Source organism: Anomalospiza imberbis, chromosome 10 (assembly GCF_031753505.1).
Source record: "Anomalospiza imberbis isolate Cuckoo-Finch-1a 21T00152 chromosome 10, ASM3175350v1, whole genome shotgun sequence".
Lineage (NCBI taxonomy): Eukaryota > Metazoa > Chordata > Aves > Passeriformes > Viduidae > Anomalospiza > Anomalospiza imberbis.
Genome location: NC_089690.1, coordinates 19,411,170 through 19,433,025, shown reverse-complemented (window position 1 = coordinate 19,433,025; position 21,856 = coordinate 19,411,170). Strand labels below are relative to the sequence as shown.

The 21,856-nt window shown below is 43.3% G+C and overlaps 1 protein-coding gene and 2 non-coding genes across 8 annotated transcripts; all 3 read left to right on the top strand.

The window, feature by feature from the left end:
- The first annotated feature begins 254 nt into the window (after positions 1–254).
- ATG16L1 (autophagy related 16 like 1) lies at positions 255–21,196 on the top strand. Of its 6 annotated transcripts, none has more exons than XM_068201029.1 (19): positions 255–500; positions 1,534–1,627; positions 3,823–3,928; positions 5,365–5,438; positions 5,625–5,876; positions 6,746–6,811; positions 8,896–8,982; positions 9,755–9,811; positions 10,011–10,058; positions 10,759–10,861; positions 12,826–12,931; positions 13,052–13,122; positions 14,595–14,666; positions 16,625–16,745; positions 17,574–17,679; positions 18,254–18,403; positions 18,803–18,850; positions 19,217–19,318; positions 19,715–21,196. In XM_068201029.1, the coding sequence occupies exons 1-19, from the start codon at positions 386–388 to the stop codon at positions 19,806–19,808; spliced, it is 1,872 nt and encodes a 623-aa protein (XP_068057130.1). In that variant the 5' UTR covers positions 255–385; the 3' UTR covers positions 19,809–21,196. The 6 variants fall into 6 exon arrangements, with proteins under 6 accessions (XP_068057130.1, XP_068057129.1, XP_068057132.1 ...); XM_068201028.1 differs by having other exon boundaries at positions 8,893–8,982; XM_068201031.1 differs by lacking the exon at positions 10,011–10,058.
- Positions 11,068–11,336, top strand: LOC137480300 (small Cajal body-specific RNA 6). The gene has a single exon (XR_011002795.1). It is a non-coding gene; the product is annotated as a small Cajal body-specific RNA 6 (non-coding RNA).
- LOC137480299 (small Cajal body-specific RNA 6) lies at positions 13,470–13,732 on the top strand. The gene has a single exon (XR_011002794.1). It is a non-coding gene; the product is annotated as a small Cajal body-specific RNA 6 (non-coding RNA).
- Positions 21,197–21,856: the final 660 nt, after the last annotated feature.

Below are 21,856 nucleotides of genomic sequence, written 5' to 3'. Positions count from 1 at the left end.
AAGATGGCGCCTGCACGGAAGGCACAAAATGGCGCGGCGCGGGACCTCCTCGCCTCAGAAAGCGCCTGTTCTCCCGCCTGAGGCCGACCCCGCCTCCGCGTTTACAGCGCGATTTTGCGCGGCGCTTTCCGGCCTGGGGATGCCGGTGCTGGGGTCGGCGGCGCCGGAGGCGGGCGGACGGCGTCAGGCAGCGGCGGGGCAGCCTCTGTCGCGGTCGCGGCGCGCCGCACCGACGCGAGGGCCCCTGACGTAGCGCGGCGCCATGGCGGGTGTGGGGGCGCGGCCGCGGGCCCGGGCCTATTTGTGAGGGGGCTCCCGCCGCCTCTCTGACCCTCCCGCGCCGCCCGCCCCGGCCCGCTCCGCTCCGCCCCGGCCCGCCGCGGAGATGGCGTCGGGGCTGCGCGCCGCCGGGTTTCCCCCCTGGAAGAGGCACATCGCGGAGGAGCTGCGGCGGCGGGACCGGCTGCAGCGCCAGGCTTTCGAGGAGATCATCGCCCAGTGTAAGCGGGGCCCGGCGGGGGCGCGGCCGAAGTAGCGCTTCTCTTCTCCCTCACCGCTGCCCATCAGTATGTGCAGGGAGACTGCTCAGTGGGGAGGGTGTGGAGTCTGACCTGTCTGGAGGTTTTTGCAGAACTGGATTCTGTCTGGTGCCGTGTGCTCTGGGATGACCTTGCTTGAGCAGGGAGGTGGGACCTGAGGACCCGCTGTGCTCCCTTCCAGCTCGAATCATTCTGGGATTTCTCCTCTTATTCAAAAGGGGGAAAGCCGTGGTGCCACAGGGTCCCCGGGGCCTCGCCGGAGCCGTTTTCACGGGACTGTTTGGGACATGTCTGTAATAACAGGAAAGCGGGAATTTCTGCTCTACAGAGGAAAATATGTGGTTGTTTCAGTTCTCTGAGAGGCTGAAGCGCTTTGTGCTTTGGACAGTGATTGAATGTCTGAATTGTCTGCACAATTCCTGCCCAGTTGCTTGTGGAACCGAGAACAATGGTGGTATTGACTCTGCTCATGCTCTTTTGTAAAATTTGGAGCTATCAAGGGGCCAGCACTCTCTGTTCAGGGCTTTCCTGCCCGCCCCTCTCCAGCCTCAGCTGTGTCAGGATGGAAGGGGGGTCCCTCACACTGTGGGAGAAGACAAACGGCGGAGCTGGGTTTGGCCTCTCTGCCAGGCCTGTTCTCCTGGTTGCTGTCCTTTGAGGAGCTGTAAGGAGTCTGAACTTTGAACTCGTTCTGTTTCAGCAGAGAGCAATGCACCTGAGAAGTTGCTCTCTCTTTCTCTATTAAGCTTTCATAAGACCAGTCCCACACAGCCTCTGGATTAATGAGGAGTTCCTGGGGTTGTAGGTGCATGGTGCCTTAACCTGTTAAGATCAAAGAGGAGGGAGAACACAGTGATGTGGTGGAGTGTCATGGAGCATTTGGCTGTGTCACAGTAATTAAAGGGACTAGATCATAGCTAGTGATCTAGGCAGGAGAAGATGGGCGTCTGGATTTGCTTTCTGGTTGTCTTAAGTGCGATTTTTGCTCCTGCAGATAACAAGCTGCTGGAGAAATCAGACCTTCATGCAGTGCTGGCTGATAAACTTCAAGCAGAAAAATATGACATGCAGAGCAGACATGAGATCAGGTATGTAACACTCCTTTTTTGTCAGCAGCTGTTTGTTGTACACCTTGTAACCTAAACCATTGTTTGATGCCTCACACAAACAGCTCCTGGATCCCTACAGTGATTTCACACACAACAAACTGAAATTCTGTTGGACTAAATATAACTTACAGCTGTGTCTAAGGCTGTACAGAGTTACAGTATGTTCAGGGTATGCAGCACAGAAAGATCTGGCCAGGTTTGGGAAGGAAGCTGACTTATCACAAACTCATGGAACAGAGGTGGACCACAATGAGCTGCTGCTCGTGGTCTGTTTGCCTTGTAACACTTAGAGTGTTTTTCTGCTCTTCTTATTGAGTATAGGATGGTTTAATGGCTTAGTTTATTTCAACCTGTGTCATCACTTGAAAGGGGAGAACAGGCATAAACCATGATTGCAAAATGTCAGTCCTAAGTAAGCAGCAGATGCCAAAAGGAAGGTGCTTTGTGCCTGCTTTTTAACAGGATTTCATGGGAAGCTTCAGTCCTATCCTGAGAGTAGCATTTTGCTGAAGGTTTTGCTAGCATTTGACTGCACAGCAAACCCTTGTGCCAGAACTGTCCCTTGGACAGCCTGTCTGTTCCAGGTGAGGGCTGGCCAGCTCTGCCCTCAGTGTACCTGAAGAGAAGGCAGGGCCAAGGAGCTCAGAATTCCTACTTCTGTAAGAATTGCTTCCTCTGTTGAGGTTCTTTTTGCTCTTGTCCTGAAACCAGAACCCCTCTACAGCAGGGAACTGTTTAAGCATGTCCAATTGGGATACAAAACAAATCAATATAGCAGAGAAGGAAGAACTGCTAGGTTTACAGGAATTGCAGGCAAAACTCCAGCAGACTGGAGTTAACACCCATGTGAAAGTTCCCAAAGCTTTCTGATGGCTGCAGCTGTCTCGAACCATTTGAGTTTACGGGAATTGTGTTCTGGCTGAATGCCGGGTCTAAGAGATGAGGCTGGCCTAAATGTGGATGAGAAGAAAGACACAGAAGCAGCATCTGAAAGTAAATACTCAGCTGAACTCTGATACTGTGCTCAGTATATGACAGGTTTTTGAAACAAAATTATTTTTCTAATCCTAGATAGCTGGAGAATAGTGATTTTACTTCCATCAAGGCCAAGGAGTAGTATCTAGTTCTGCTGTAGAGGTATATGTGGCTGGAGCTATAGGATGTGTTGGATATTACCACAGGACTTGGTTTCATGTCTGCACACATTATTTTTGAAATGGAGTTAGTGCAGCTTTAGTTCAGTGAGGGGCTGGTTGGTTGTTTTTTGAGAAGAACATTAGGTTACTGGTATCACTGTGAGGCATTTGGATGGATTATCTGTGTCTCCCTGGACTGTTACAACACAAAATGACTGCAGAAAAGGATGCAATTACCTTGTTCTGTTTGTCTGATAAAATGGTGTTGAAGTTAAAATTATGACTTTTTTAAAAAGCTCTAAAAGCTATATTCAAAATACAGCTGATAATGTGCTCAGAGTCTGTGTGTGTATATGCTTTTTAAAAAGCTTGGTTTTCTCTGTTCCTGTCTCTCTGCTTTCAGAGACATGAGTGATGTCTCTGAAAGCACAGAGACAGGAATGTTACATTCTGTAGTTGTTTGGGGAGGAGGGTGATATAAATGTTCTGATACTTAAAAATTCAAGATTATCTCACAGTAGTAGTGTTGACAAACACAATTAGTAACCACTTAAAACTTATGCACAAAAAGAATATAGTCAGGCCAATGGAGGAGTGACTTGTCACACCTGAGACTGTAAACCCAAGAGCCTGGGAATATTCCCTTGGTTTCCTGATTTTTGGTTCTGTACCCTCTCCAGACATCTTTCATCTTCAAGGTCTACCAGCTCCCTCCAGAGCAAATCAGGGTGGTCAAATATTTGTAATTGTTCCAGAATTTAGAGAGGGTACTTTCAAGACTCAGATGTCTTCATGCAGATTTAAGAAAACGCTAGTTATCTTCCCTTAGAATTTGAATTCTGATTTAGAAATGTACAAAAAGTGAATGTAGTGCTCAGGAGATGTAACTTTCCAGTACTGTGTGATTTGGTTTGTTACGAATCACCTTTGTCCCTGGTGTACAGAGCTTCCAAAGGAGGCAATGGCGGGACCCTGGCAAAGGCACAGAAACAACTGGATTCTAGTTTGGGACATCTCTTCTTCTCTGTCCAATTGCAGCCCAGGACATGATAGCACATGGAACGACGCTCAGCTGCAGGAACTGGCCCAGCTGAAGATAAAGCACCAAGAGGAGCTGACTGAGCTGCACAAGAAACGTGGCGAGGTTGGAAAGACTTAAGTTCTCTGTGGTCCATATGTGGCCTTTTGGGAGCCTGACCATGATTTTACCGGGCTCATTAATCATCATTTTTTCCTCCTTTCATCTAGAGCCTTTTTAAGCTTCCCCAATTTTTGATGATTAAAATCAACCAGACACAGGCTGGTCTGTAGTACTGTCACCAGGAGATGAGAGCTCACATTATCAGCATAGCATGATTATTAAGTGCTGAATTTTCTGCTTAATTAATAGGTTTTTAGTTGTATTAGAGGAGGAAGGAACTGATGTGGGCCACTGAGCTGTATATGACCACTAATAACTTGGAAAGACATAGAATGAATGGGGCATAGGGGGCTGTGTGTGGTTTCACTGGTCTCACTCTGCAGCACCAGCCAGGGCTGAAAGAGCCATGGTGCTAGACTGGAAAGCGAGTGCTGGTTCAGAGCCCAGGAGTTCTGTAACAATTACACTTGGGCCTGGAGGAGAGGAAAAGCCAGGTGTGTTGGATTTGTGTTTTGTAGATTTTTTTTTTTGACCAGGAGATAGGGAATTTCAGCAGCAGAATTGCATTGTTAAAAGTACAGCAGTGGACTGAAGGAGTCTGAAAGCTGAATGGGACTCACACTTTGATAAGGAAAAGGTGTGAATGGCCTGAAATATGCTATCGTGCTCTTCTGATCACACCCCACTGGAGGTATGGAGAAGCTCCAGTGTCAGCAATTCTGAGCTTTCCAAAGAGGAGACTGTTTTCTCTAGGAGGTGTGCACCAAGTGGTTAGGCCACTCAAAATACTTTCTTTGCTCCCTACCTGGTGTCCTAAAACCACTTAGACAGGCAGGCACTCTTCCCAGAAATCAGTCTTCTTTCTTCCGGGCAGCTGAGGCTGTGCTGCAGGGTAAGCTATGAGCTGGCAGCTGCAGCTTGGCAGCATTGGCCTCTGCCTCACTGTTCCCTGTGCTCTCCAGGCACTCCACCAGCAACTTCCTCTGTGAGAAAACTCTTGGTGGCACGTGTGTTCACAGTGAGAGCTGTGTGTCTCCTGAAATGGCTGTCCTGGCTCTAACAGGATGATTTGTTTCTTGGTTGCCAGTACTCATTTGTTTACTTACTTGACAATTTTTAATTTCTGTATTGATTTTTCCACTACTAAAATTTCTTCCTAATATACATTTTGTTTGATCTGACTATTAATGAAACTTTTTGAGGGAAGAGAGAGAGACATCAAAGGACAGCAGCTTCTTGACAATTCATTTTTGAAAGTGGATTCTCTGATTTAATGACCTGTATAGCAGATCTGGATAGAAAGCTGGGGTAAAAAAAGACCTGAAATGTGTGATCCATGCTTTTAATTCTAGATTAGTCTGTGGTTGCACTGAAAGCTGCTCAGTATGTTATCCACTGACATCCCTGCAGTTTGTAATGCAATTTTCTCCTCTCTCCAGCTGGCCCAGTCTGTAATTGATTTGAACAACCAAATGCAGCAGAAGGACAAAGAGATGCAGATGAATGAAGCCAAGTGAGTAAGAACTGTTTTGTCTGTGGCCAGACTTCTGATGGAGTTCTTTATTGGAGTTATAATCTCTAGGAGTCTTAGCCCTGGGCTAAAACTGCCTTTGTGAGGCGTTGTGCAAACAGCACAAGGAAGATGGCACAGGTCCCAAAGGAGGTCCTCATGGTTTTGTATGTTTTGTTGCCATTCCAGGATTGCAGAGTATTTGCAAAAGATTTCTGAACTGGAAACAGAGTGCCAGGAATTGCGTAGCAAACTGCAAGATCTTGAGCGAGCTAATCAGACACTGAAAGATGAATATGATGCTCTCCAGATCACCTTCAATGCCTTGGAGGAGAAACTAAGGAAAACTACTGAAGACAACCAGGAGCTGGTCTCACGTTGGATGGCAGAGAAAGCACAAGAAGCCAATCGTTTGAATGCAGAAAATGAAAAGGATTCAAGGTGAGATCCATGACCTTTGTTAGATAAAACTGATTTTTTCAGTTATGAGTGCATAGGATAAAACCAGATTTAGTTTTTGACCTCTGAGATCTCTATTCTTGCACATCACAGTGAGAGTCCAGAGCTTACTTTTTCCAGCCAACACAGACTGACACTTAGTGAAAACATTCCTGTCTTTTAAATGAATAAAACATGTTCTTTTGTTTCTTCAGCAGCATTTAACTGTGTGCTGAAGGTCATAAAACAGATAGAAACTGTGGGGTTTTGCTAGTATTAGATTTGGACTTCTCTTGTTCATATTGCATCTTATACTGCTCCTAATTTTATAATTTTTTGATTTGACTAACTTCAGTGGTTTTTTTTGCATTCCTCTAGAATGAGCATCTGCCATGAGACTGAGCTGTGTAAAACTTACTGCAAAAGTAATTTGTATGGGTTTTTTTCCTTGCAAAATAAGTTTTCTTCTGAATTGTTTCAACTTACTTACCAGCTAATGATACCTAGAAACTGACCTATCTGACAAGTCTCACAGTAGCTGGCAGTTTTGTATTAGCTTCACTAACATAATCATTATTTTGGCAAGTTCTTGCTCTTCAAGCTAATGCATATTCATATGGTTCATAAAGGGCCGTAAGTTCACTTTGTCTCATTGCCTCACTTGAGTGATCTTGTCCTTTGCTACTCATGGTAAGAAAACTGCCTCTCCTGCTCAGAGTATCTTGAAAAGCAGGATAAAATTAGAGCAGGGTACTGTTTTTTTTTTTCAATTTTAAATCTTATGAGGCCCATCAAAGCTGTGCAGGGTAGCCTTTTGAATGGGATTAAGGAAATGTTGTTGTTTTTTAATAACCTTGGGTTCTCTTTCTTAGGAGACGCCAGGCCAGGCTGCAGAAGGAGCTGGCAGAAGCTGCCAAAGAACCCTTGCCTGTTGAACCGTAAGCAGTTTTGATTTATAGTCTCTTTCATCAGTTTATGCAGAAGCATGATAAATGGAATCTTTGTTACTCCTAAATTGGATGATGTAGAGGAGTGTTTGCACTTCTCATGTAAAGTCAGAAATGTGCAGTAACTCTCCCTACCTGAACTTAAAGAAGAAGGAGCTCTTTTAGGACTGAAGATAGATGCTTGGAGTGAAAGTCCCAGAAATGGCTCATATGGTCAGTAGATGTTACAAAAATGTTTTTATACTGAGATATGTGCCTTTGGTCTTGAAGATAGTTTTTAATGAAACAATTACTCTGGAGATGTCTGGATTTTAAAATGTTAGACTACAAACATGCTCAAGGATTTCCTGTAGAAACAGGTACTGAGTGAATTAACCTGGGTGAAAATACATGGTTTCCATACTGGCAGGGATTTATTGTCTAAGGGAAAAACAGTGGAGTACTTTACCTGGTAAGCTGAAGAGAAATCCCTCTAGTCCCTTGTTCTTGCCCTGCTGTGTTTGGTTCTGGGTGGTGTGGGATCAGGGGGCTGAAGTGGGCAGTGGGAGCTGTGGGTGCTCTGGGCTGGGCTGACCAGGGTGTTTATGTTTGCCCAGTCTAGAACAACTGCATCTGATGCTCTGTTCCTGGGCCCTGCTGAGTGGTGCCAGAGCAGCCTGCAGGCTTTTTCTGGAGGTGTTTTCTCTTTATGTTCGCATCACAGAGTCATATTAAGGGCTGTGCCGCAAGCCACCCTGTCTGTTTACTACTCAAACTCTGCTTCAGAGATGGCTTTGATTTCTTCTTGATGATTTTATAATTTGAGAGGGTTTGTGTTGTGTAAATGTGCTGCTTACTGAAGGGAAAAACTACACCATTTCAGGGGTGTGCTCCGGTGTTTATATTTACTTAAAAATACATTGTTAACTTGGAAAGTTCTTTTGCTACACATAGTTTTAGTAGCAGAAACATTAGATTTTAAAAAATGAATATTGGCAGAACTTGATAGTATTTTCTTGAAACACCAGCCTGATACATTCAATCAGCAAATATATTTTCTATAGTCTTTTCATGTATACTCTCCTCCAAAATCTCAGAATTGAAAATGCAGCTATATTCTGAAATAAGAAATTAGTTGGTTTCGTCCTTTTAAATGCTTTTGCAGCTGAGTGTTATCTGATGGCACAAATTGGTTATTTAAATGTTGAATTTAAACTTCTCTTCAGTCAAATAACATTAGTAAAGTGTATTTAAAAATAGTTTGGTCTGCAAAATCAGTAGTGGAGGAAAAATCATCATTGAAGGAAGGAATACTAGGCTGTCACAGCCCATGGTGACTAATGGAGGATGTCTTCAGCACTGGCTGAGTAATTTAGCTGGATTAATTCATTGTACATGGGTTGGAACCTCACACTTGTGTTCAGCTGACCACCAGCACTTTAATGGAGTGAGCAAAAACAGCTCTCACACTTAATGGTACTGCACCTGAAATACAGCAGTGTAGAAAGTATCAGGGTGTCTTTGGTGTAGGTGAAGCTGGAAAATTCAATTAACCTCTTGTGCTTTCTTTAACACTTGCTTGTTTAGAAACAGCAAAAAAGGTGCTGATATCACCTATACTTGGTGTTGCAGTAACTCAGGTTTTTGTTGTTCTGTAACTGCTCCAGCAAATGTCATTCACTCTGCAGTGCAGCCTTGCTCAGGTGTGGTGGGTTGTTACAAGGCTGTATGTAGTTAGTGCTACGGGCTGAAATAGGATGCCTGTAGTAAAGAGAATCTGAAAAGGAGGTCTGAAAACAGAAACAAGGGGATGTGGAAATCCAGCACTGCTGTCAGTGAAGTGGAATTGGCAGCTGGAAGGAAAAAGCCTGAAATTTAGTTGCTGTCTATATCTATTTTCTAATACTGTGTGTGGAATTACATCTCTGGCAGTTGCATCAGTGTGTGTTATCTGGATCTACCTGTGTGTTGCTACAGCTTCATAAACCTGGGGTGTGCTGGGCATGGACGCTGACAGGCCCTGAAACAGTGCTATCCTGTCAGTTGATGCTGTCAGTGGCTGATTGAAAAGGAGGTGTTTTCTCTCACTTCAGCAGGGATGATGATATCGAAGTGCTTGCAGATGAAACCTCTGACACAGCTGAGGAAACCTCTCCGGTGCGAGCTGCCAGCCGGACGTCCAGGTTTGTGACCAAGAGATTCTTGTAGCATGTCACTGAGGAAGAACAAGGGGCATGGTAGAGCTGGAACCGTGGTGGGAATGTAACTTAGGTTTCTAGGTGCCTTTAGGTAGAACATAGTTTATGCTTCCACCAGACCAGTAGGAAACTCATGTGCTGTACTCTCTGTTGCCATGCTTTAGATGTGCTAGTTTTCCTTTGATGTTTTAACTAAATTACCCTAGTGCCTGAAAAATCTTTGTTTAATATTTAAAGCAAATATTTTAAAACTATATAGTTAATAATGTGGCTGTTACAATGCCTGTTGTTTTATGCCTCCATTACTCTACAAGATATCAATGTGATTATTGATATCACAATAGCAATAGCTATTTGCAAATAGTTGGGTTTATCTGAAATGCTGAAAATAATCTTCACCTAGATGAAATACATCTTGTTCTTTCTCTAAACTAGCAGTGAGTGGAAAGTAAGAGGTAGTTACGTGAGATCATGGATTAATTTGATTGAAATTTCCCACTTGGTAGACTGTTCTGTCTAAACCCAGCAATTCACAGGGAGAGGTTGAGGGACACTGAAGAAACTTCACCCACAAAAAGTGTTCCGAGTTGTAGTTACTGATGACTTTTGCACTAATGCCTGCCTTGGTGTTCTGTCTCTGGGCTGGGTCTGAGGGGAGGGAGTCTTTCCGGAGACATGTTGCTATGAAATGTGTTTGTATTGATCTTAATGTGGAGAAACTATTCACAAGGTTTAAACCTGTCCTCCCCTCCTTCAGTAAGCGACTCTCCCAGCCAGCTGGAGGCCTTCTGGACTCTATCAGTAATATCTTTGGGTAGGTTAGAACACTTTCACCTCCTTGTTTTGTTTATTGATTTCAATGTACACCAAAATGTTGGTGATGCAGGGAATGCAAACAAGTATTTTCAGCCTTCCTTCTAGCTTCTGCCTTTCTTTTTTTTTTCTTTTTTGTTCTCCTCAACTTCCTGTTTCTTCCATCTTGCCGTGTGCTGACCTCTGACCTTTCCCTCCAGTCTGTCTGAGTCTCCCCTTTTGGGACATCAGTCTTCTGATACTGCCAGGTGAAAACATTACCCACTCTTAGTCCAGCATGTGATTGTATTCCATTGAAGTAACGTGGAGCCCAGCTGCATTGTGCTGATTAGATTCTGCAGTTGATAACTCTGGTTAGAAGCTATCTACAGTGAGAGAGGCAATGAGCCCCTCTTTGTGGAGAGAATACATGGGGTTTGCTCTTACTTTCCACTGCACTTTGCTCCTTTAGTAGGGTTAATTAAAATAAGTCATTGCGTTCTGTGCTTTGTATCCAGAGTGGAGCCAGTCCTTCTAAGCTAAGCTCTGCAGTAGGTGGATGTCTTTGCTTAAATGGAGCAGCCCAAGCTTTGAAACAGAGCATTTTGCTGCCTGGGATGTAGTGCTGAAATAGTGTTGAGTCTTCCTAGACATAACAGTGGAGCTGCAGCCAGTCCCATGTTTCTGTTCCTATTGAAAACATTAAAACACTACTCCGAAATGAGGTCAGTAATCAGTTCAGATAACTTCTGTGGTGAACTGTGAAGTATCTAAAGCCACAAGTGAATAGTGTTGTATGAAAAATGTAATTTTTGAAAGATAGGATGAAAAAAAGATGTTAAAAGCACTTTCCCCCATTTTTTTACATTCTGTACAGAGTAGTTAATTGACAGGTAGACATCAGGATGGACTCAAGATAAACAGTGTTAATTTCTCATTTAAAAATGTTTCTGCTTTGTTTCATCTCAGGAGGCGTTCTCTGTCCTCATTCCCTGCACCCCAGGATAATGCAGAGCCACATCCAGGTGTCAGTAAAGAAGTGAGAGTGCCCACTACTGCCATATGTGTCTTTGTGAGTACAGAAGGAATTCTCTGCTCTGCCATTCTTTGTTCTGGTTTTAGAGGGAGAGAATCCCCTATGTGAGAGCTGATATCCCGAGACTTTCTATTAGTGCTGCCAAACAGGAAGGAACTCTTAGTTTAATAAAGCGTTCATTCCATTTAATTCTTACCCCACGTGTTTCTCAGAGTCAGTGTGCTTGATGTCTGTCTTACTGAGGTCAATGATGACAAAGAAGTTTTCTGAGGGCACAGGGAAATTCCACCCCATTACTCCTTGGCTCCCAGCAGTCCCTATTCTATCATGCCATAGTAGAGCTGTGATTGAAGAAGAGATTGCTGACAGTTTGGGATTAATTCAAGTCCAGTTCTCCACAGTAAAGGAGTTGTGGCACCAAATGTAATCCAACAAACCTGATGGAGAGGAGCTCATGGGAATGGGGTGTCTTCATTGGCTGTGCATGATCAAAGGTTTTCAAGCTGAGACCTCCTTTATGTGTTCTTTAGACTCATAAAGCCAAACTTAAGTTTTTGTGCAGGGCATTGTTGTGTGACTGAAAGTAAGTTGTCTTGTAATGCAGCTGCTTGTTTGAACATGCCTCTGGAACTTTCTTAGGCACTCCAGATCTGGATGTGGATTTTTCATGGATATTAAATGACTGATTTTCTTCATCCAGAGTATCAGTGTGGCTCACTGCAGCAGGGAAGCATGTGTATTCTTGCCTGCCCTATTATCATATTCTGTAGTGGAAGTTGTGGATGGAGAGAGTAGCAAGTCACCTCAGGTGAGAGTAGGGTCATGACTGAAATGGAGCTGGAGCTGGCTTGAATAGGGGGCATTAGGGGAGGAGATGTTGCACTTTAGCTCCAGTATTTTGAGCCCATGTAGAGGGTCAAGACATCTCTAGGTCTGGCAGAGCATTCCAGGAATTAATGCAAGGGCTCTGTGGCAGAGGTTTGGCAAATGCGGGGAGCAGACTGGGCTTACCTTTGGAGAGGCAAGCAGGAGGTGGAAAAGGTAGTCGATTCAGGAATCATTCCCAGACATAGCTTCTAGGCAAGGCCTTTCACTAGTTTTGTTGTGAATGGCTCCTCTACATTTGCAGAAAGATCAGATTTGAAATGTGATTAGCCTTAAATATGAGCTGGCAGATGACATTCAAGCAACAAGTTCTATAAAAATACATGTTTCCAGAAAAGCAGGTTTTGAAAGAGCAGTTACTGAAAATACTTAAAAAATAATTACGATTGTGGTAGTAATACTGTGTGGGTAAGTAGTCTAAAGCTGTGAAAAGAATAGAGGAATAAAAGAGGAATTAATCTTAAAATTCTCATAGGTATTTGAAGTTCAAGATTTAAGAACATTAAGCTGTGAGAAGCAGGGGTGCTGGGGGGTCAGTGCATCTGCAGAGAGTAGGCACAGCTTAAGCCCAAGTCCTCTGCAAGCAGGTGCTGTCACACTTGTACTGCAGAATCACCAACACACCCAGAGAATACAGTGCATCTGCTGTGCTGCTTCCTAGCAGACCTGCTTGACTCGAGCCTGCCTTGATTGTTCCATGGTTGCATGAACTGATTGGATCATGTTCCATGGCTGTCTCTAGATGGAGGAATGAAAAGTTACTTTCCTCCTACAGCACATTACCTGTTACTGTTTTTGGTCCTGTCCTTTCCTTATCTTTTTTTCTGGTGTGACTTAAGAGCCTAAGCTTAGGAAGCATTATAAGGCTTTTGGCAGTTTGTTATTGCTGCTGTTTTTCTTGATGTACCTTTGTTTTTTCTTCAGATAAGGATCGGCCTTTTTGTTGTCGGTGCACCACCAGCCACAGCAGATTTTCAGTCTGTGGCTTTATTTCCTCTGAAAGATGCACGGCTGTGATTCTGTGTAACCTTAAGTTCTGTAGCTTTCTCATCTGTGGGTTATGGGTGTATGCTAATTCCCTTTTGGGTTGCTGTTCTGTTCCTTCCCCTCCTCAGGATGCACATGATGGGGAAGTGAATGCGGTGCAGTTCAGCCCTGGCTCCCGGTTACTAGCAACAGGAGGCATGGACCGGAGGGTTAAACTTTGGGAAGTCTTGGGAGGTAAACCTTTTTACTTTGGGGTGTGGTGGGATGCTAAAAAAACCTCATATTATGGGTCACTTTGGGTCAACTTCTGCTCTAATCCATTGCTCAAGTTTTTGTTCATCTTTCTCTGTGCAGATAGGTGTGAGCCCAAAGGTTCCCTCTCTGGCAGTAATGCTGGGATTACCAGCATAGAATTTGATAGTGCTGTGAGTATCTGTGCAATATCCACTGTTTGTGGGTGGGAATAAATTAATGGAATTATGTTGTTCTCTACTATTGCTTCCATTCTAATTGAAGTTACCTAAGAAATTAGTTAAAACATTAAAATAGCTGAAATTGTACAAAAGTTCTTTATTTGATAAGATGCAGTAATCCTGATCCTTGCTTTACAATTCAGATGATGATATGCAGCTCAGACCTTGGCTGTTAGGGATTTTTGTTTAAAGTAAGAAATTAGCATTCCACTGAAGCTGGTATAACAGCACAGAAGGAGCAAATACACTGAGGCTTTATTTCTGTGAAGTTTTTTTTTTTTCCATAAGTGCTTTACTGAGGTCTGTGATGAATAGTAAAAGGTCTGATTATCCCAAGACTTGCAGTTCCATGCCCTCTTCTCCCAGCAGTTTCTCCCCAGCCATGGCACAGCAATGGTGTGGCTGGCAGAGTGTTTGCTGACAGTGTGAGATGTGCTCAAGTCATGTTCACCTGGAGCAGCGGAGGCATGACTGAGATCAGCATCCAACAGTCCTGCTTCAAGGAGTTTGGGGTCTTGGATTGGTCTAACTGGACACGTGATCTGACTTTTCTGCTGAGACCTCTTCCATAGCACAAAGCTGATATAATTTCTGCCATTTGGTGATTCTATGTGCTAAATTACACCCAAGAGGATCCTTCTTTTGGACACTGACCAGCTCATTAGAGATGTGGTGTTAATCTGCAGGTAAAACTAGTCCTGAGGTTTGGCAAGGTGCTTGAACACATTTGCTGTGAGAATTGCCTGGGTGAGCTGCCAAAGGATTACAAGGATTCAGGAAAGTTTTTTGTGATGGACAGGTGTGCAAGCCTAAATTTTGTGGTGGCCATTCTCCATCATGGGTGACTTGTCGGAGCCCTAAGCCTAAAGCCATGAACAAGTCGATTTCTCTCTCCTCAGGCAGATTTCATTTTTGAAATCTTAGCTTTAAATGCTAGAATTTTAATGAAAATGGCAAGAATCAGACTAATTCCACTCTGAGACCTTTCTAAGCAGTGGCAGTAGATGATGCAGGGCTTTTTTCCTCTGAAAAAAAAGAAAAACAACCAAACAAAAAAGAGGAATACAGCTCCACAACTGATGAGGGTAAACTGGAATGCATTTTCTCACTGCAGCAGAAGGGAAAGATGAGTCTCCTTTTTCTGGTCTGGTTATTGTTATAATTGGTATACATTCTTCTCGTTATACTCTATAGCCATGATTCTACAAACCCTTCCATTTTGGTAAGAAGCAGGTGCTGTAGCCCTTTGGGAAGGGTTACATTAGCTTTCCATACTGGCATTTGCTACTGTGGTTTTGGTTTTATTCCTTTTTTTCCTTTGACAAAGTAGCAGTAATATGGTTTCAGTGGTTTATTGGAAATATTTGAATTTGGTTTGCATATTGACTAGCAGAAGGAATTTGAAAGGAATCTTGTGTTTACAGGGTTCTTACCTCTTAGCAGCTTCAAATGACTTTGCCAGCAGAATCTGGACAGTTGATGACAATCGATTACGGGTGAGTCTTGCAAGACAAAGCAGTGCAAGGTTGTTTCTGTCTTGTATTCCCAGTTTTCTTTAATGGGGACATGGCAGTTTTGGAAGATGGGGCATTTACAGACACTTTTAATAGTTCTTTTTGTTGAGAGGTTCTTTATCTCTTGAAGATCTTCACAGCAAGACCTAAAATACACTGTTGATCTCCACACAGCCTTGCAGGAAGCTCCAGTTGCTGTGTAATTTCCCAGTACAACCCCCCACTAGAAAAATCCCACCACACAAAGTGTGTGTACACTTCTGTGTACCCCTCTGGGGAACTTTAAATGCTTATGATTTATGGAGCGCCACCTCAGTGTTTCAGCCTCTCTCAAAGGACAGGCTGTTGAAAAGGGCTTTGTGGAAGACAAAGAGGGACTTTTGTTTTAAGTCAGGAGCAGCATTCTTGAAAAGGAGCCCTCTGCCTGGCTGTCCAAGGCAGCATGCCTCAACATGTTGGACATCATCCTCATTGTCTTTTGAAAGGTTCTTCCTTTCCTCCCAAATACTTTGTACTCATATTCTTCTCTAACAGTTGGCTCTGATGTGAAAGTAATCCTTTGATAGACCAAAAGAAAAGTTTCATAGCTTTCCAAGAGCCTTTTTTGATTGTCATTTCCTGTGTACACTCCTCCTCAACTTTTTATTTTAGTAAGATACTACTTTGACATTCAAATCTTCTGACATTTCAGTGTTGGTTATAACCAACAGATACACTGTAATTCATTGAGTAGTTCTCAGTTTGGAGACGTCAAGGAAAGATGTCCTTCTACTCAGGAAAGTGAAGAGTATCAGTTCTTTTCCACCTTCTCCTTGGCTGCAAAACCTACTATTGTATGTGAATTATAGTGAATACAAGTTTAGCAGACATAAATTACTCACTGCAAAAAGTCAGTTACAATTGTAAACATTCACATAATCTTCCTGTAATTCTCTGGAGTGCACTCATTGTTTCTGAGATGAAGTAGTCCTCTCTGTTTCAAGTGTGAGCACTGTGGACTCTTCATGGCTTGCACATAAGCAGGAGATAGTAAAGATGAAATCACTGCAAACTTTGCCAAAACTCCCTGCCTAAATGCAATACCTGCATGTGATAGCTGTGCAGCAAGGGTGGAAGAGAAATGCAGAGTGGAAGATAGATCCTCCGTGCTGGAGTTTGTATTCCTTTGTTAAGGCAAGGTGGTCTTTTTGGGATGATGTTTTGTGTGTCAGTTTTTGTTTTTTTCTCAAACTTAGCTCCCATTTCTTTCCATTCTTTAGGACTTTTCTTTTGTGTTTCCCCAAGCCCAGATTGTTTTATATAATTTAATATTCTGTTGAGTATTTTTAAAAAAATCTTAACTATCTACAAAAATTTCTGTCTTGTTTTCCATAACTCTTGCTTCGGTAATTCATTGTCTGTTTTGTGATTTAGTATATAAATGTTGAGCAATTCTAAGTCAACGTGGTTCATGTTCTCAACCCCAGAGAGCCTCCCTCTGCACTTAAAGAAGCCTGCTGTAGGGAGTTTTTCTGAAATCCCTGGTTGTCTCAGCTTTCAGGCTTTAAGATGTAATAACAGTTGAGACTCAATACTGTTGTGTCCTTGAGGGAAGCTCCATATGAAAGCAGAAAGGCACAATTTCCATTTTCAGCATGCTTTAACCCCTTGGTTTGTCCTGCAAGGCTGTGTTGCCGTTGCCATCTGTCCATGAAATGTAGGTGTACAGAGTGTTGAGGAAGGAGCTGGCAGGTTCGTGAGTAACTGGAGAAACTGCAGCAGAAGGTGACCTGTGTTTCCCAGCTCCAGGCTGGACTCTGATAATCAACACTCTTACTCAATGGTGATCTCTGTTTAACTGTAATAGATGTTTCTTCTGCCAAGCAGTGCAGGAGACATGCAAATTACAATTTGAGAAAGTGGAAATACTCAGATTGACCATGTCTATCTCCTGTCCCCAGCACACCCTTACAGGTCACAGTGGTAAAGTTCTGTCAGCCAAGTTCTTGCTGGACAATGCACGTATTGTTTCGGGAAGTCATGACCGGACCCTCAAGCTCTGGGACCTCCGCAGCAAAGTTTGTAAGGAAACCTAACTTCTGCCTTTCATCCATGTTTTGTGCTTCTGCTGAATGCTCCCGGCAGTCTGGTGTCAGATCAATTATTGAATCTTTTTGCCAGTATAAAAACAGCAAAAGCTCGCAGTCATCCCATTTTCTGTTATTCTTTAAGTAACTGAATTCTTTCTGCCTGTTACCTGGAATAAGAAATCCTGTGTGTGCAGGAAGCACTGTTAATGCTATTACACTGAGAGCAGCTGTTTTTGGGAGTGTTCTTTGTTTACCAGTCTGGGGATTGGTATTTTTGTATTCCACTAAAAACTTGGAGCCAGGCCAGGTTTTTAACCCTGAGATGGTTGGAAGTGTCTCTTGGAAGCATACCAAAAATTTCAGCATCTCAAATGAAGGAATTGCTAGGATCCAGACTTTTCTTTGGGAGAAATACCACGTTTCCTTGGTTTTCTCCTACTGGGGGCTCTTAAACCTGCTTGCACTGAGAGAGCAGTTGAGATTCAAAGTTACCTTGATACCTGAATTGCAAACATAGGTCAAGGAGACAGATTCATGTTGTTTAATAGTAGCAAATTATAGCTGGCTAAATATGAAGTGGAAGTAAAGCAGCTGTCATGGGAGCATTTCAAGTCCCAGCAAAGGAGATTGAGGAGGGCAGAGAGGTTGGAGACTTAATCAGGATTATTTTAAGACTGTTTGCCCTGTGCCACTCCTTGGGCACTGCTCTGTGTGGCCACTCTATGGGTGGGAGAGGGTTTAGGGATTATTTTGTGTCCCAGTTTTCATCAGTTTGGACAATGTGAATTTAAGCGTGTCACCATTGGTTTCTCCTTTTTAGGTATAAAAACAGTGTTTGCAGGATCTAGCTGCAATGACATCGTGTGTACTGAGCAGTGTGTAATGAGTGGACATTTTGATAAGAAAATTCGTTTCTGGGACATCAGGTAAAACTATTGTAGGAGAGCTTATGGTGTATTAGTGGTTATGGGTTTGCTGTCAAGTTAATATGAAGTAGGGAATTCTTCTTCCTGAGCTTGGTAGCTGGGGAGACTGTTATAAAAGCAGCAAAAAGCCATTAAAGAGACTTTTGGTACTTCTTTTAGGCTGTTTGGTATTACAGCTTTGGGGGATTTTTGTGGTTTTGTTTGTTTTTTTTTTTTTTTTTTTTTTTTGTTGTGTTTTGTTTTTTGGGATGCCATTTCTTTTCTGGAAAGACGGGCTGCTTGCTGATAAGTATTTTTCATTGGTCAGTACTTGGTATTCTAGGGTGGGGTGGTGAGGAAAGTAGTGTCTTAACTGTTTGCTGGAAATGCTATCCACAAGGTGGGATCTAGCTTGGGAAAGAAACAAAATGCAAGAATAAACCAGTAATCCTTTTTATTCTCTTCCATATTGGGACAAATCAAAGTTTTGATGTACTGGTTTGGCTTCTGGACCCTCGTTCACTGCTTTCTTATGGTTTTTGTTTTTTTTTTGTTTTTTTTTTTTTCTTCTTTTCTTTCCTTTTTCTGTCTTTAGGACTGAAAGCATAGTAAAAGAACTGGAGTTGCTGGGAAGAATCACAGCTCTGGACCTGAACCCGGAGCGAACAGAGCTTCTGACCTGTTCCCGTGATGATCTACTCAAGATCATTGATCTGCGGGTTGGTGCTGTCAAGCAGACATTCAGGTGAGTGTATTCTCCACAGGAACACTGTGAATTTCAGTACCTTGTATTGTGAGTTACCCTTGGTGCTGGAGTGGTTTTCAGGACCTCTGTGAAGACAGCAGTCTCCTCACTTTTTTTTCCTACATGGCAAAGTTGTGTAGAATGTCTAGAAACATTAAAGATCTGCTCTGATGGATCTTCTCATGTTTCTCTTTAAAGAAGGCAGCTTGGCTTATAAGTCTGTGTTCTAAAGGAAAGAATTTCTTCAGGTGCCATTGAGAGAAGGGTGTATGAGAAATATGAATTAGGATAAAGGGATGCTGGAGTTTATTCTGAACTATGCAGAAATCCTTAATATTGTCTTTAGTAAGTATCTCTTCTCATAAATGAGTTAACAGTTATCTGATTTGAATTTTCCAGTGCCCAGGGATTCAAATGTGGCTCTGACTGGACAAGAGTTGTGTTCAGGTAAGGTCAGACATAAACAAGATACCTGATAAACTTGTCCTCAGCTAAACTGAGAGATTCCTGATGCTTGACTGCACTGGTCCCCAGTTACAGCTAGAAAAATGGGGCAGAGGTTGTAATTTGTCCAAGGTTACCTCTTGCTCAAGCCAGAGTATATCTGTAAATATTGATCCAATGTCTTGGAAATGCTCTGATTTCAAAGTGCTTTCACCTCTTAGTATTAGCAGGTGATAACACATAACTCCTAAAAGACTATTTAATGCCAAGTTGCTTGCTTAGGAAGTTGTGGGTGGAATGATGATGTGTGCTGAAAATTGCTGACTTGCGAATTGTTCTTTGCCTTCTGCACCTGGTCTGATCTCACAGCCCTGATGGTAACTATGTGGCTGCTGGCTCAGCTGATGGGGCCCTCTACATTTGGAATGTGCTTACTGGGAAATTGGAGAGGACGCTTGCAAAGCATCACAGGTGAGGGAAGTGGGACATGCAGTCTAGGGTGGGGATCTGGGTTGTGGATCTTGCTGAGCTATCAAAAAGTTGGAGTTGAACAGCTTTGCAACTTTTATTGGCATGTGAGAATTATTAATATGCAAAGTCTTTGTGGATTCATGGCAGTATTCTCTAGATTGAATTAGATTAGATTAGTTGTTATCTTGTTAAACTGAGATATGATTCTAATAAAGTGCATTCAGTACATTTTGAAGAAATTGTACCTCTCTCAGACTTATTAAAAGGCCAAGTCTCTCGAGATGTGAGAAAGTGGGGGGGCAGGGGGGTTTAACTGGTAATAGTATTTCATTTCAGTGCTAAGTGCTGTTGTGGAATTCAGCTTTCTTGTAAACTTGCTCTTGCCTTCCCTTTCAGTTCTTCTATCAATGCAGTCACGTGGTCACCAGCGGGTGCGCACGTGGTCAGCGTGGACAAAGGAAACAAGGCTGTGCTGTGGTCTGAGTTTTGACTGACGGAGCGTGAAAGGCTGTGTGTGGTGCTGCTGGTCCGTGGCTGCGCAGCATGGAGACCCGAGCCCAGATCCATCCAGAGTCAGGATACTGACAAGCACATGGGCTTTGCTTTCCAGAGGGAAGTTCTAAAGCAATGGAGAAAGGAGCCTGAGTCAGAGACTTCTCATGGCCATAACTGCACTGTGGCACTCGGACTCAGAATGGGATTAGCTGTTGTAGATGGAAAATACTACTTAGTCATGCCTTTACTTGCAGTATCTATGCACCACGTGGAGCTGAAGATACTAGCGGGATTCCTCACCAGACAGCTGTGCCAAATATCCTGTCACACAAATGTACCTACAGCACTTCTGAGGTGGAAACTTTGGAAAGAAGTAATTGTGTATGCTAACTTAAAGCATGTTCTGTCTCCTGTGTTCTGTTCTGGTGGCCTAGTTCAGGCATGGGGCGAGAAGATCCGGAAACACGTCCTAGGCGGTTTGAAGTGTTGGAACAGCTTTTAAAGAGTCTCCCGTGGCTCTGACAGCTCTGCCTTTGAGTCATCAACTCAGTTTAGATCTGTTCTGATCCTGGCACAGGCTCTCCAGCACTGTCATGTGAACTCTGTATCGGTTCTTGAGGCAACGGTCTGTTCTTCAGTACTTCTGCACCCTTGTGTTGAAATGCCCTTCAGCAGCTTGGGCATCACAAAATAGGAGGTTTTTTCCATCTTTTTATACCACAGGCAGTTTGATTACTGGGTGTGAGGAGAGAGCTAAGCTTGTTGAGGTTGTTGTAGAAGTTGTGCTGCAGTGATGAGGAATGTAGTAATCCTGTGACTTCAGTCCTGGAATACAGATGTTTGGTTCCTTTTTCTGTTCATCCGTCCTGTCCTGGCGGCTGTCAGTACACAGGGGAGCAGTGGCATCACATCCCAAATCTGTTGTTTTGGTGCTGGCAATTCCAGGCCACTTGCCCTGTTCTTGAGCACACGTGCAATATTCCCATTTGCGCTGGAGCCCTCTGTGGTACGGAACGGTGTCTTAGCTCTGTCCCTCTTCTGGCACCCTAAACCATGATGTGTCTGAGTGTGAGCTACCTGGCATATCTTTATCCAGCCAAACCTTTCCACATCATCTGGGCCTCAAGACAAGCCACCAGCGTTTTACTGCCTTTTTATTTGCACTTTATTTTCTTCTTTCCCGATAGTGTTTTACTATGGAAGTGTGTTCTTTGGAGGGGCTGGGTTGGGGAAGCTGATCTGACAGGCTCCCTCTAACCCAGCCTTTCGTTCAGACACTTTCTGCAGAGGGGAATTAGAGTATATGGGGCAAAGTTTTTATTTATTCAGCTGCCCATAAGAACTTGATTGTAAATAAACTTGTGTTCTGCTTTTAAAACCCCACACTGCTCTGATTTATTTATTTATGCATCTGTGTGCGAGATCTTGTTTGGAATGAGTGCAGAGGGGGACCTGAAATAGCATTTTCCTGGTGAATTGGGGAATTTTGTGTCGAGGGGGAAAAAGGATAATGCTTTTAGCTTGGGGCTAGATGTCCTGCAGGTGCAGCCTGGGCTTGCACTGTCTCAGTAGTCCTGCCTTGAGACTGAAGAAAGTCTTGCCTCGTTGAACAAGTGCCTCCGTCTCTGTCCTTGAAAGGTTGATGTATTGTTGGATGTTTTAGATAAACTACTGAACTGAGGAAATCAGGATCTGTATTTCAAACACTGCTAAAAATAGGTGTCTTTTTCTGCTGTGAGACTGACTGCTAGCTTGTCAAGTTTTTAAGACAGGAATAGGAGTTGCACATTTCTTTAAAAACACAAAAACCCTCTTGAAGATGTTGCTCTGGTTCCAGCTTCCGAGTGATGAAGCAAAGTCTTCAGCTCTTCAGTGTACAAATTTCATAACCAATAGCCGTCACTGGCCACCCTCTGTTTTTCATAAGAAAATAAGCTTTTATTCAGCTCATGGATGTGAGAACTGTAGCAAAAATGGAAAGTTGGCATTCTGAACAGTTTCTAAAAGCAAGATATTTTTTCTGCTGCCTGTTACACTGGCATA

What these genes read in the sequence shown, in the direction of transcription:
- ATG16L1 (XM_068201028.1), top strand. Translation starts at nt 386, where the DNA reads ATGGCGTCGGGGCTGCGCGCCGCCGGGTTTCCCCCCTGGAAGAGGCAC. An exon ending in GCATAGAATTTGATAGTGCT is followed by an intron (nt 13,123 to 14,594) that starts GTGAGTATCTGT and finishes TTGTGTTTACAG; the next exon opens with GGTTCTTACCTCTTAGCAGC. An exon ending in ACGCTTGCAAAGCATCACAG is followed by an intron (nt 19,319 to 19,714) that starts GTGAGGGAAGTG and finishes CTTCCCTTTCAG; the next exon opens with TTCTTCTATCAATGCAGTCA.